The 14,230-nt window shown below is 43.6% G+C and overlaps 1 protein-coding gene across 2 annotated transcripts in view; it reads left to right on the top strand.

Moving 5' to 3' along the window:
* Window positions 1-306: 306 nt before the first annotated feature.
* The window catches only part of nphp1 (nephronophthisis 1), a 28,845-nt gene continuing 14,921 nt past the window's right edge, over window positions 307-14,230 (top strand). Inside the window, exons 1-17 of one of the 2 annotated variants that reach the window (XM_023970505.2) lie at window positions 307-518; window positions 646-710; window positions 831-894; window positions 1,056-1,186; window positions 1,465-1,678; window positions 1,784-1,885; window positions 1,981-2,057; window positions 2,276-2,312; window positions 2,433-2,517; window positions 3,988-4,082; window positions 10,124-10,252; window positions 10,446-10,520; window positions 10,655-10,765; window positions 10,990-11,072; window positions 11,610-11,686; window positions 11,830-11,932; window positions 12,030-12,142. In XM_023970505.2, the coding sequence (XP_023826273.1) occupies window positions 453-518; window positions 646-710; window positions 831-894; window positions 1,056-1,186; window positions 1,465-1,678; window positions 1,784-1,885; window positions 1,981-2,057; window positions 2,276-2,312; window positions 2,433-2,517; window positions 3,988-4,082; window positions 10,124-10,252; window positions 10,446-10,520; window positions 10,655-10,765; window positions 10,990-11,072; window positions 11,610-11,686; window positions 11,830-11,932; window positions 12,030-12,142 (1,627 nt within the window). In that variant the 5' untranslated portion in view covers window positions 307-452. The remainder of the gene's footprint in view (window positions 519-645; window positions 711-830; window positions 895-1,055; window positions 1,187-1,464; window positions 1,679-1,783; window positions 1,886-1,980; window positions 2,058-2,275; window positions 2,313-2,432; window positions 2,518-3,987; window positions 4,083-10,123; window positions 10,253-10,445; window positions 10,521-10,654; window positions 10,766-10,989; window positions 11,073-11,609; window positions 11,687-11,829; window positions 11,933-12,029; window positions 12,143-14,230) is intronic. The other variant, XM_023970504.2, reaches the window with a different exon arrangement.

The following is a 14,230-nucleotide window of genomic DNA, read 5'->3' as shown; positions in this document are numbered from 1 at the left end:
CTTGCTGGCATCAATCAATCAAATGTTACAGCCGAAGCATGTCATTACATTTTTCCGGTGAGATTCAGCCACTTGCGAATTAAAGGGAAATTATGAAAACACAGAGAGACGAAAGATAAATGATTTTATAATTGTTATTTTACTATTGGTCAAATATTTTAGGGAAACCTGGCTTCCCTTGGCGTCCATGAATTCACGCCACTGCTACACGCTACTCAACGTTGTTGTATTCCACAACTGTCTTTCAGTTCTAGTGCATACTTTTATTTTGAAATCAGTTACAGAGCCTATCGTACCTTTATTTAGAAATATGTGGTGGAACGGAAGTCGTTGCRTAGCGACAACTAAAAGCGTCTGATAAGTGTGAACTTGCAGTTGCTAGCGGCTTAATTTTGTTTTGTATAATATTTMAATTAGAAATAAAAATATATAATATACATATATAGCTAGCTATGCCACCAAAAAGACAAGGGCCTCTGCAAACAGTGCAAAGAGAGACGGATGATATCAAAAGACAGGTGAGCCAGCTAGCGTTAGCTAGCTAACTTGAGTGCAATGCATGGTAGTTTACCTGCTTTGCTTGGTTGCAGTCATCCTAGGCTACGATCCATCATATATGTGATACATGTGTTTTACGTTCCATAGGTTGACAGTRTGATAAAAGATGCACGGCTGTCGGGTGGGTCAGGGCGCACAGAGGCATATCAGAGGTAGCTAACGTAGCTACACCCTTCACTTATTCAAATCTACTAAACGTTAGTTATAGTTAGCTAGCTGCTAACTTATGGATAGTATAACTAGCTAACTTAAAACGTTGACTTTTCTTCCAGTCGATGCATACATCTACAAAACTTAGTGGGGGAGACAACCAGGAAGCTCAAGAAGTTAACCAAGGTAACGTTATGTATATACAGCATTTATTAAGCTAGCTAGCTACATTCTTTCCCCCATTCATTTTCATCGTTGTTTTGTCTTTGAAATGCTGCTCCATACTTTTGTTGTTTTAGCTAGCTACTATACTTAGCTACACATTTTTCATCTGCCCCGCACTAAAGGCTGATGAGCCAGCCCCAGTGGGGAATTACGACCAGAGGAAGATGGAGGAGGAATGCCGTTTGCGGGGGATTGAGGAGAAGCTGCTGGTCCTAGTCCAGGAGCTCTCTCCGCCTCAGAAACGTGAGGAAGGGTGCGGACCATAGCAATATTTCTTAATAAACACATTCAAGACTATAGTCCTTGTGATTGTGTAATATTGTCTACATTTTGATCCATGACTTGTGATGATGGTTTCTGTCTCCCAGGCCTCATAGGTGAGTTGTAGGCCCTTTGTTCAAAACAGACTTGCCTGGCTTCTGCTAGTATGTGGAGGTTGTTATCTACCGCGTAGCTATGTGTTCAATTAAGACAAGTTCTTGAAACTGCCAGTGTCCAAAGAGAAAGACCATCTGCCCATTTTCTCCCCAGGTCATCCCAAGCCCAGGAAGATGAAGAGGAGGAAGACAGTGAGGAAGACAGTGAGGAAGAGGAGAGTGAAGAGGAGAGTGTAGAAGATGAGGAAGAAGTTGATGAGGAAGATGTAGTCACAAAGACCATGGAACAAATCCCAGAGTCAGGCACTGCCACGTATATGGTCATCAGTGCCTTTAAAGGAGAGCAGGAAGGAGATCTTACCATTCAGGTCAAAATACTGCTCAGACAAATTCACTAGCATACAAAGATCATATCCTGACTGTTTGTGATAATGTAGTTAAACAGTGGTGCTATTTTCTGCTTATCTTTTCAGATGGGTGAGGTCCTGACGATTCTCAGTAAAAATGAGGATGGCTGGTGGCTTGCTCAGGACTCAAAGGGCAGTAAGGGACTAGTCCCCAAAACCTACTTGAAGGTACCATCAGTTGACCAATTCTTTGATGTTGATTGCTTTAATTCTAATTACAACAAAACATATAGTTTTATCTATGTTGTGTTTGTATGTTTCAGAGATATTCAGACCAGGATGAGGATGATGATGAGGAAGCGTCAGAGGATGAGGAGCTTGAGTCCAAAAGGAAGCAGAGGTGAGGTTCTCTTCATAACCACTAGATGGCAATGTTCACAAATGCGTTGCTCGAAGACTATCACTCCCTGAACAAAATGATTATGAATTTTCTGACTGCTAGACAATCAAGTTTGTTGTTGTTGTTCTGTAATTGATAACACATACATTTACAGTGATGATGATGGTATTCTAGTGTTCCCAATGACTGTCACAGTGAATATCTTCTCACATTGACAGCTCAAACTGGGACAGTGTGAGGAGAGCTATCACTGAGGTAAGAGGAGCTAGTGGTGGACCAGTTCAACTAGATTCTAAAACATCATCTACTACTTGTGTGTGTGTGTATGCACATGTACATTTGTGTGTGTCTATTCCTGTGTGAAATTCTTTTCAGATTGATGCTACTGATGTTCTGTCAGCCATGGGTGCTATCCCTGCTGGGTTCAGGTCATCCACCCTCTCTAAACTACTAGATGAAGGTAAGTCTCTGAACTTAGATCAGCCTTGTCTCACAGAGGCATGACATTCTGCCGGAACAGAAAGACTCGCCTGATCAACAAAAAATGCGTGTATATAGTTCTCCCGAATAATATTTAATCACGTATCATCAGCTTGTGTACTGTGGGCCAGATTGGATGTCATCGATAAAGAACAGCTGCGTCATCTTTTAGTACCCTGTGTTCTGATGTACCATTATCTTCATCAAATACCCACATTTACTAACCCTCTGTGCTACACACACACACACACACCGCTAATATGTCACAGCGGGCATGCATGCACACAAAGACATAGACATTTTCTGCCTTGTCGGTCACCCACCCCAGAGGCTGTATGCTTTTCATGATCTGCATAATTCTTCAATAGTTGGATGGTTTGTACAGTCAAACAAAGTAATAGCTAGTGGACAGGGTCACACCCAATGTTCCCACCAAGCTGCGTGCGTCAGCGGCCGTGCACTTCCTCCAGGACTGCCGTGCAGAAGAAATGCCAGGCAGCGCAGAGACGCAAGAGATTAAACTTCACTGAGTTCACCCCATTAATTTGCACTATATAGATTGTTTTTTCTGCCCCTTTTCAATGCAACAAACCAAAACAAATCTAACTTTGCAAGATTGAGTCTGATTTTGTGGTAGGCAGAGCCAGAGGAGTAGAATTCTATTGGCGGTCTTTCAATCACCAGCGAGTGAATTCACTTTTCAGATCAGAGCGCAGTGCACATTTGTTGATATTCTTTGCTAGTTAGCGAGTTATTAGCCCCGTTAGAAATAAGTATAGGTCAGCAATGGGGAGTTACTGCTTCCTACAAGAGAGCAAAACCTGTASGCTACATTTCAAGCTGTCTTTGAAAAGCCAGTCAGGTAAAAAACMTATGTCTTAATTAAAGGGGCAGTGTTGTATTTTGAGACAGGCTTGAATATGCAAATAAGCCAATAGGCAGAGGGGTAGCCTACATTGTCTAATTATCTGTATGGGTCAGGGCGCACAGAGGCATATCAGGTAATAAGAATTACTTTTATTTTGTAAGTGGTTTCTTGAATCATACAACACAATACAATGCAATTTACGGTCACCTATTTAGCCCATGGTGTTACAGACCAAGTAAATAATCATTCATTAATGTCAACTTTTTATAAATCTTATTCAATGTAGGCCTGCATTGAACACCACATGTAGGCTATATCTTAGAAATCAAAAGCTATTTCAATGTGAAAATGTTATGGGATTTTGTCCATTGGTTTTGTTGGCAGGCCTACAGTACATTATGCTCAAATATCCATAATAGCCTATTGGCTACTGTCTAAAACTGTAAGTGTACAGCCTCAGTGTTCACTGTAAATGCACGCCGGAAGTTGCACAAAATTCTCACAACGTTGAAGTTTCCGCTCATAAGACCTAGAATTTGCTTGTATGTTTTCATAAGGGCCTGTGGCCTGTGTGTTTTACAGGGATTACCTACAGAGCAAGTCACTACATCCAGCCAGAGTTGAGCCAATCCAAACTGTCCTTCAAAGACCTCTTCCGGGACCCAGACACTGGAAAAGTAAGCATTTATACTGAGATGACATTAAAGCAGTTATGGCCAACTTGCAAAGGTCACATCACACAAATAGGTCCTCCTTTAGCTTGATGTATGTTGGGGGTGTGGCAGTCATGATATTTTGTCAGCCGGTGATTGTCAAACAAATAACTGCCGGTCTCATGGTATTTGACCGTTAATTAACATAAACACGTTTAGCATCTCCTGGCTCCCACACAGCCTACAAGCCACTGATGRAGACCTTTGGAACATCTACATTTTTAAAAGTCTAAGAAATCCATTTAATARAGCCTACACCTTCACAATAAATCCATGATTTATTTTAGATAGACTATTTTCTTCATGTCATGTTTCTTTAGACTATTTCAGAAGAACAGAATAGTATACTCTGAGTTGTCCTCATGTTAGGCCCTAATAAGGCTATGTCATATGGCTGTGGGCTACACTAGTTAATTTAGCAAAGAAGATTTGCTCAGAATTCCATGGCATTATTTTTTATTATTTTATAATATGAACAATACAATTGAACATAGCTGAATAAAATAGAAAGGATATTTTCTCCAAATGATTKCCATGGAAGTACGCACATTCGGCTATTCTSTGTTAASCGCTTAACAGAGAAACAGGTACTCCTATATGCTTCATTTAGAGTTATTAATGCAACTTTAGTTGTTCTACAAACATTGGGCTATATGTTTTTTATACATTCTAAGGCTGCATGATATGACTCTAATGATGATTTGAAAAAAGCTGATTTGTTTCTTGTACAGGCTGCACACACTTCGTCAGTCTCTCATTCACAGTTTGACAAGCACTTGATAATATTCTCACCATGTCTCGAATTTCCTGGTGGCGTTCCCCTTGTGTGACTGTAATTCTCGCTAAAAAAATCCATGCCTTTTGCGGCCAAAGTGTCCGTTGTGCCCTGAATATAATACTTATAATTCCCTTCTCCCAGCTGCCGTGCTCCGAAGCACCTCTCACTCACATGGCTCTCTCAGATATCTCAATTCTTATTAGCCAATGCCCGTCACGTGATCGGGTCCTTCTCACAGCTAAGAAGTAGGCTGGAAGTGAAGACAGACACATCGGGGACGCAACTGCGCGCGTCCTTATCGAATTCCGAGGCACATATTGCAGATGTTAGAAGAACTGCCCACATTTGTTTACTTTTCATCAGCCAACAAGATGAGTATGCCTAATGAACAGCAAAAGCACTAGCCTATGTCAATCTACTATCCTCCATAGTACACATGTTGACCTATTGTATTGGTCAACTTGTTCTTCTGTGCAATAAATAAATATTCTAACATACAGTACCAGTCAAAAGTTTGGACACACCTACTCATTCAAGYGTTTTTCTTTATTTTTACTATTTTCTACATTGTAGAATAATAGTGAAGACATCAAAACTTCATCAGTCTCTCATTCACCGTTTGACAAGCACTTGATCATATTCTCACCAGGCCTCGAATTTCCCGGTMGCGTTCCCCTTGTGTGGCTGTAATGCCCCTTAAAAAATCCATATGCTGACACTTGTTGGCTGCTTTTCCTTCACTCTGCGGTACAACTCCTCCCAAACCATCTCATTTTGGTTGAGGTCAGGTGATTGTGGAGGCCAGGTCATCTGAAGCAGCACTCCATCACTCCCCTTCTTGGTCAAATAGCCCTTACACAGTCTGGAGGTGTGTTGGGTCATTGTACTGTWGAAAAACAAATGATTGTCCCACTGTGCTGTAGGTGTCCTGGAGGGCAGGTAGTTTGACCCCGGTGATGCGTTGTGAAGACCGCACCACCTTCTGGAGAGCCTTGTGGTTGTGGGCGGTGCAGTTGCCATACCAGGCGGTGATACAGCCCGACAGGATGCTCTCAATTGTGCATCTGTAAAAGTTTGTGAGGGTTTTAGGTGACAAGCCAAATTTATTCAGCCTCCAGAGGTTGAAGAGGCACTGTTGCGCCTTCTTCACCACACTGTCTGTGTGGGTGGACCATTTCAGTTTCTCCGTGATGTGTATGCTGAGGAACTTAAAACTTTCCACCTGCTGTCCCGTCGATGTGGATAGGGGCYTGCTAGCTCTGGTGTTTCCCTGAAGTCCACGATCATTTCCTTTGTTTAATTGATGTTGAGTGAGAGGTTGTTTTCCTAACATCACACTCTGAGTGCCCTCACCTTCTCCCTGTAGGCRATCTCGTTGTTGTTGGTAATCAAGCCTACTACTGTTGTGTCGTCTGCAAACTTGATGACTGAGTTGGAGGCYTGCTTGGCCACGCAGTCATGGGTGAACAGGGAGTACAAGAGGGGGCTGAGCACGCACCCTTGTGGGGCCCCAGTGTTGAGGATCAGCGAAGTGGAGATGTTGCTTCCTACCTTTACCACCTGGGGGCGGCCCGTCGGGAAGTCCAGGACCCAATTGCACAGGGCGGGGTTGAGACGCAGGGCCTCAAGCTTAATGATGATCTTGGAGGGTACTATGGTGTTGAATGATGAGTTATAGTCAATGAACAGCATACTTACATAGGTATTCCTCTTGTCCAGATGGACAAGTTGAAGTGGGTCTAGGGTGACAGATAAGGTGGAGGTGATATGATCCTTGACTAGCCTCTCAAAGCACTTCATGATGARAGAAGTGAGTGCTATGGGGCGATAGTCATTTAGTTCAGTTACCTTTGCCTTCTGGGGGTACAGGAACAATGGTGGCCATCTTGAAGCATGTGGGGACAGCAGACTGGGATAGGGAGAGATTGAATATGTCCGTAAACACACCAGCCAGCTGGTCTGCGCATACTCTGAGGACACGGCTAGGGCTGGCAGCCTTGCGAGGGTTAACACGTTTAAATGTCTTACTCACGTCGGCCACAGACGAGAGCCCACAGTCCTTGGTAGCGGGCCATTCGGTGGCACTGTATTAACCACAAMGTGTTTAGTTTGTCTAGGAGCAAGACGTTGGTGTCTGTGACATGGCTGGTTTTCCTTTTGTAGTCTGTGATTTCCTGTAGACTCTGCCACATACGTCTTGTGTCTGAGCCATTMAATTGCTTCTCCACTTTGTATCTATACTGACATTTCGCTTGTTTGATTGCCTTGCGGAGGGAATGACTACACTGTTTGTATTCTTCTTATTCCACCAGTCTAATGTCCATTGCTTGTGTTTCTTGGCCCAAGCAGGTCTCTTCTTCTTATTTGTATCKTTAGTAGTGGTTTCTTTGCAGCATTTCGACCATGAAGGTCTGATTCATGCAGTCTCCTGAACAGTTGATGTTGAGATGTGTCTGTTACCTGAACCCTGTGAAGCATTTATTTGGGCTGCAATTTCTGAGGCTGGTAACTGTAATGAACTCATCCTCTGGAGCAGAGGTCACTCTGGGTCTTCCTTTCCTGTGGCGGACCTCATGAGAGCCAGTTTCATCATGGAGCTTGATGGTTTTTGCGACTGCACTTGAAGAAACTTTTAAAGTTCTTGAAATGTTCCGTATTGACTGACCTTCATGTCTTAATGTAATGATGGACTGTCGTTTCTCTTTGCTTATTTGAGCTGTTCTTACTATAATATGGACTTGGTCTTTTACCAAATAGGGCTATCTTCTGTATACCACCTTGTTACAACACAACTGATTGGCTCAAACGCTTTAAGAAGGAAAGAAATTCCACAAATTAACTTTTAACAAGGCACACCTGTTAATTGAAATGCATTCCAGGTGACTACCTCATGAAGCTGGTTGTGAGAATGCCAAGAGTGTGCAAAGCTGTCATCAAGGCAAAGGGTGGCTACTTTGAAGAATCTCAAATCTCAAATATTTTTAGATTTGTTTAACACTTTTTTGGTTACTCAAGATTCCATACGTGTTATTTCATAGTTTTGATGTCTTCACTATTATTCTACAATGTAGAAAATAGTAAAAGTAAAGAAAAACCCTTGAATGAGTAGGTGTGTCCAAACTTTTGACTGGTACTGTCWGGGGATGACGCTGGAGAGGAGAAGCAAGTACGGGGAGTCAACCATTTAATAGGGAACGGACATAGAACGAGACAGGACAGCGTCAGCACACGGGTAATAGAGACAAATTACATTCAATGCAGCAACGGGGAACTGACAAATATAGGGAGGTAATAAACAGGTGATGAGTGAGTCCAGYTGAGRCCAATATCGCTGAAGCGCTTGACGAGGGAAGGCAGGTGTGCGTAATAGATGATGGCAGGAGTGCGTGATGCAGGGCAGCCTGGCGCCCTCGAGTGCCAGGGGGGACGAGCGGGAGCAGGCGTAACAGTACCCCCACCGATGGAACCGGGGGTGCCTAGCCAGCTCGTCGGGCTTCCACGCCCTAGCTGGCTCGAGAGGTTTCCTTGCCCCGGTTGGCTTGGAAGGCGCCCATCCCACGTCGAGCCTCAGTTGGATCGTCAGGTCTTGTTCGCCCGGCCGGCCCAGGAGTTTTTTTTTGGTGACGTCGGGTTTGGATTCCGCCGCCGATGGAACCGGGGGTGCCTAAGTCAGCTATAAGCACAGATGTTCCAAAATTCAATCAATTAGCGGGAAAACACTCATCTCAAAAGTGATCGTAACTTGAACCAAACTTGAAACACTATGTATGCCAGTTAGGCTCTACACTGGTTGTAAAGCGGATTGTGCTTAATTTTAAGAAGTTATTTGGCCACTTTAGTTGTGATACAAACCTTATCAAAACATATAGGCCTATGGGCTAGGCTCTATTAGGTTAGACATTGATTTGAAAAAGTTGGTGTGAAAAAGGCATGCGCTGTTTCTTGCCTTACTGCACACACTGGGCATCATTCACAAGTGATAATACATAATTCACAAGTGATAATACATCATTCACAAGTAATAGGCTAAAATTGTAGACCCATCAGACTATTCTTGGTTTAATGTTGTCTTTACGTATCCTAAATAATATATGTGTGAAATTAGTTTGTATTTAGAATGGACCATGAGAAAATACATGGGGGAAAAATAAATGTCATCTACGCACTTAAATGCCAGCCAGGTAGGCTATACTCCTTTTGTAAAGAGAAACAATGTGCTTAATATTAGGAAAGTTGAYAAATAAATATAGTAGGCCTAGCCTATAGAAAGCTGATGGGATTCTCCTCTTTTTATTAGCAGCCATCACTCTGTTTTCTRCCGCAATTACATAACCTATAGYAATGTTGCGCAACATGAGCTCATGGGCTCTCAGGAASTGTTTGATTTTCTTAAAGTGATTAGAGTGATTTAGAGGGACAATAGAGTGCTGAGTACCAACAGTTAGCAAGTTTGGTAGGCTACTGTTATCAAGAAAAATGCTTTTGCAACCTCTTTACAATAAGGAATTGAGACCAAAAGCTCAAGAGAAGTTTCAAGTATTTAATACCAAGGATACAGTCAGCTGAGTGCATAAATTTAGAAAGTTCACAAAACGTCTTATACTTTTCCCTCCTTTTGGTCACCAACCTCTTGTTGGTGTCACCTCCCCAGCTATACATTTCATGACCCAAATGAGTTTCCCTCCTTTCCCCTGTGGAATGTCCATGGTCCTCTCTTTGTTTAGCCAGATGCCCATCTTCTGTTCTGGGCATGACCCTGCTCTCTGATCCTAGGCAATTTCCTCTTATCTGATTAGGTCAACTTTTCTAAATTAGCATACACACAGTTTCATGGCCTAAACTCCATTAATACTCACAGTAATCATTCACTAAACAGGTTACAAACTAACTACAGTTTAACTTGAAACATGTTACATTTTAATAGAATCCATCACTACTAACGACCATCAGCAGCATCAGAGCTTGGAGAAGCCTAGGTACGCGACTAAATGGTCACATGGAATTTGACTGCGGTGATGGCGCGTGACCGCCGGTGTGGCGGTAATGCGGTCACTGTAACAGCCCTCGTGTCAGTTATTGTGTGTGTGTTGGTGACAATTGTTATTAGTGTGTGCTGTTTCGTTTGACTCAACCATTGTGAGTCAGGACTTTATCTTCATTAGGATGGTGTAGGCATGACTATTTTGCATGTATTAGAAGTAAGAAGGAACCCTCTCGTCCCCCATAGGTTCGTCAGAGGACAGCGAGGACGTCCCTCACTCTGACTCTGTGGAGCTGCAAGAGTATCCCCACCCCAGGGGTCGGAGTTCAAGTCCTCAGTCGGCACATCCGCCTCTGCGCTTTCGACGGTACTCAGGTGGGATACCTCTACCCTGCCGTGCTCACCCATGATGCCTTTTTGACTAGATTGTGTCTTTCTACACTCTTCTCTTGCCCAACATTTGTTCCTTTCAACATACCTAGCTCTTTTTATATAATGTCAGTGAGGCTGTTGTGAATGTTGTGAGTGAGGGTCAATCATTTCATTGTTGACCGTCTACTCTTTTTAGGTTCTTAGTAACATCCACACCATCCGAGCCACTTGCCAAGCAAACAACGTCAAGACCTGGTKCTTTTCTCCCCGGGTACTTCATCATTTAGACATCACTGAACACTCAAGCTATTGAAATGGAGCAGAGCGTACCATGCTGTATAGTCTGAATGTATTTCTGTAAAGCTAAAAGTTTAGTTTAAATGCTTGTTTGGTTTGGTTTCGCAGATGACTGGGAATCTACCCAGCCTTTTGGACGGGGACTGTTTTCTGAGGTGCAACTCGGACGCTCCTGAGCTGGGAATATTATTTGAACTTGGCGTCACATACATCCGAAATGTAAGCGTTTCTTATACCATTCCTGAGAAAGACTACTCAAGTCTACGTTGTCTCTCAGTGCACTAGCCATGTCTGTAGACTAACCCCTTTAGCCATGCCCTAGGAGGTAGCTGTTATTTCTCCAACGGTGTACTACGAAGACGGTTAATTATAAGCAGTATCTATAACATGATTTTCGAATGATTCTTATTTGCATTTATTTATATTGAGCTCTTGCTCTCCAGTCTACAGGTGAGAGAGGAGACCTGAGCTGTGGCTGGGCCTTCCTGAAGCTCTTTGACACCAACGGAGCACCTGTCCCACACAGGTACTGTACTGCTCCTTTACTGGCCCAGCGCCACAAAGACTCGCAGCTCGATGTCGCCATCAACACAGATGGCCTAAGAGATATCAAAATCTGATTTCATTGATCGGGTTACGTACTGTAGTGTACATGAGGGTGTCGTAGAACACGAAGATCATCTAGTCAGATTGGRGTTGCCCCTGTTTCACCTGTGCTGATGATCAGATACAGAGAACACCAGACTGCTTTTCCTACGGTAGTACAGTACGGTATGTGTTGCAGTAGCTGTTTGTCACTAATGAGGAATGCTCTCGGGCCGATGTCTTTCCGTCTCATTTCTCCCTAAGAGATCTGTTCCGAAGCCAAAAATGACTCGCAGCCCAGTGTCGTCATCAACACATATAGTATGTCAGAAGAGATTTCATAGTCTGGGAGTGAATCTCATGCCTGTGTCTGTCTTTGTTTGTTTGTCTGTCTGTCTGTCTGTCTGTCTGTCTGTCTGTCTGTCTGTCTGTCTGTCTGTCTGTCTGTCTGTCTGTCTGTCTGTGTATCTGTCTGTAGGACCTATGAATTGCTTGTGCATGGAGGCACACCGTATGAAAAGGACATAGAGGTGGATCCGTCATTAACAAGAGGAGGTATGAACGCGCAAAAAGTGCTTGTTAATTACATGTTAATAAATAAAGTTGTATTGAATTGAGAGGTCATTATTACCAATGTTATGTTGAGAATTAGAGTTTCTGTGGTTCTCATCGTCCCTGTGATCTCTTTCTGGTCCCAGCCACAGGAACAGGCATGTTCCAGCAGATGATGTTGTCCAGGAAACTCCCTAAACTCTTCCTCAAACTGAAATCGCCAAACGTTCGCACAAGGTCACAGCTGAGGTGAGTGTGGATTTTGGAATCGAAGCTACAGCACCTCTTGTCACATAGCTAGCTACAGGAACATCAAAACTACTAACTCCTCTCCCTGCTTTGTCAGTGCTCTTCCAGACACTCTAGTGGGCAGTCTCTCCAGTATACACCTGCTGGTTCTACACAGACAACTACTGGCAGATATTCTGCTTATGGACAGGGCTACCATGCAGAATGCAGGTAACACATGCACGCACGCACACACACTCCCACATACCCATGGATAGGGATAATGGGTTGACTATATATGATATGAGTTTATAATTGGCTCATTCATCCCCCTCCTCTCCCCTGTAACTATTCCCCAGGTCGTTGCTGCAAATGAGAACGTGTTCTCAGTCAACTTACCTGGTAAAATAACGGTAAAATAAAAAAATAAAAAATAAATATGTTGGATACAGCATCACCACCATTGATCAGGTCAAATACTTAGTGTACATGATTGTGTCTTCCACGTAGAACAGAGTCCGGTTTCCCAATAGCGGTCGAACAGGTTTATGAGTGTTTTTAACGATGCATCGTTCCTATAATGGCCGAAGATGTCACATATTTTCCAAAACAGCACGCAGAGAMYACGTTGGAGCACGTGTTGATACTGATAGGATCGAAAGAAAGGCAGCGCTGCTCTCGGATCAGCTTTCTCCATTCATACTGATGATGGATCAGCACCTAGAGATCAGCTCTTCACCTGACTATGTGTTCTCTCATAGTCCGAGAGCATCTGGTCATTGTGTTGGTGGCACAGGGCTACGCATTTCTCCTAATTGTAGATTTTTTCCCCCTCCCTCACCTGTCCTCATTTGAATTCCATGCTGTCACTGTCACTCGTCCACTCAAGCTTAACATTGTTGTCATCTATCACCCACCAGGTGCTCTTAAAGAGTTCCTCAATGAGCTTGACACCTTGATGAACTCATTTCCTGACAGTGGTTCACCGTTCTTTGTGCTTGGCGACTTCAACCTCCTGACGTCTGCCTTTGTTTAATTTCTTTCCAACTCTCTCTTTCCCCTCCTTGCCTCTTTTGACCTCACCCTTTCCCAATCCCCTCCCACTCACAAGGCAGGAAATACGCTTGACCTCATCTTTACTAGAGGCTGCAGGCCTACTAATCTCACTGCAACTCCCCTTCAGGTCTCTGATCACTACTTTGTTTCCTTTTCTGTCTCCCTCTCCTCCAACCCTAGCCACTCAGCCCCTACCCAGATGGTCATGTGCCGTCGCAATCTTCACTCTCTCTCCCACTACGCTCTCCTCTTCTATCCTATCATCTCTCCCTTCTGTTAAATCCTTCTGTCTCCTGGTTCTGCCTCTTGAACCCTAGTCTCATCCTATGACTCGCACTGTCCCCTTTCCTCCCGGCCGGCTCGGTCCTGCCCGCTCATACCTCTCCAACAGGGTTGACAACTCCACGGCATCCCCTCCCAGAGTGCAAAGAACCTTGTCGTTTTCTGCAAACATCAAAGCAGTGACTCGTTCATGCTCTACATCAAACCCCTCCAACTTATCCAGAACACCACAGCACGCCTGGTGTTCAACCTTCCCAAGTTCTCCCATGTCACCCCGCTCCTCTGCACACTCCACTGGCTTCCAGTCAAGGCTCGCATCCAATACAAGACCATGGTACTTGCCTACAGAGCCCCTCCCTACCTTCAGGTTATGATCAAACCCTGCACCCCAACCTGAGCACTCCGTTTGGCCACCTCTGGTCTCTGGGCCTTCCTACCCCTACGGGAGGGAAGCTCCCGCTAAGACCCATCGTTTCTGTCCTGGCACCCCAATAGTGGAACCAGCTTCTCCCTGAAGCTAGGACAGCAGAGTCCCTACCCATCTCCCGAAAAACATCCTAAAAACCCTACCTCTTCAAAGAGTATCCTTTAATAATCCCACCACACCCCTTTTCACACCCGACCCGAAATATTACCACCTATAATGGCTGCAAATATTGAGACGGCTTATTCTATGCTTACCCAATAACAATGCACTAAATCACAGATTGCACATCATTGCGCTCATTTTTAACATCATGAAAATATATTGAGGAAAGATAAGCCATTGAAGAAATAGTCAATTGATTGAATAAAATTGATTTCAATATGATTAATATATCACTGGTGCAAAAAAGTATTTAGTCAGCCACCAATTGTTCAAGTTCTCCACTTAAAAAGATGAGAGAGGCCTGTGAATTTTTCATCCATACATAACCTTCAACTATGACACGAAAAATGCAGGGAAAAAATAGAATCACTTATAGGATTTTAATGAATTTA

The sequence above is a fragment of the Salvelinus sp. IW2-2015 genome, linkage group LG25 (assembly GCF_002910315.2).
Source record: "Salvelinus sp. IW2-2015 linkage group LG25, ASM291031v2, whole genome shotgun sequence".
Classification (NCBI taxonomy): Eukaryota; Metazoa; Chordata; class Actinopteri; order Salmoniformes; family Salmonidae; genus Salvelinus; species Salvelinus sp. IW2-2015.
Note: the sequence above shows the minus strand (reverse complement) of the source record. Positions and strands in the feature narration are given on the sequence as shown.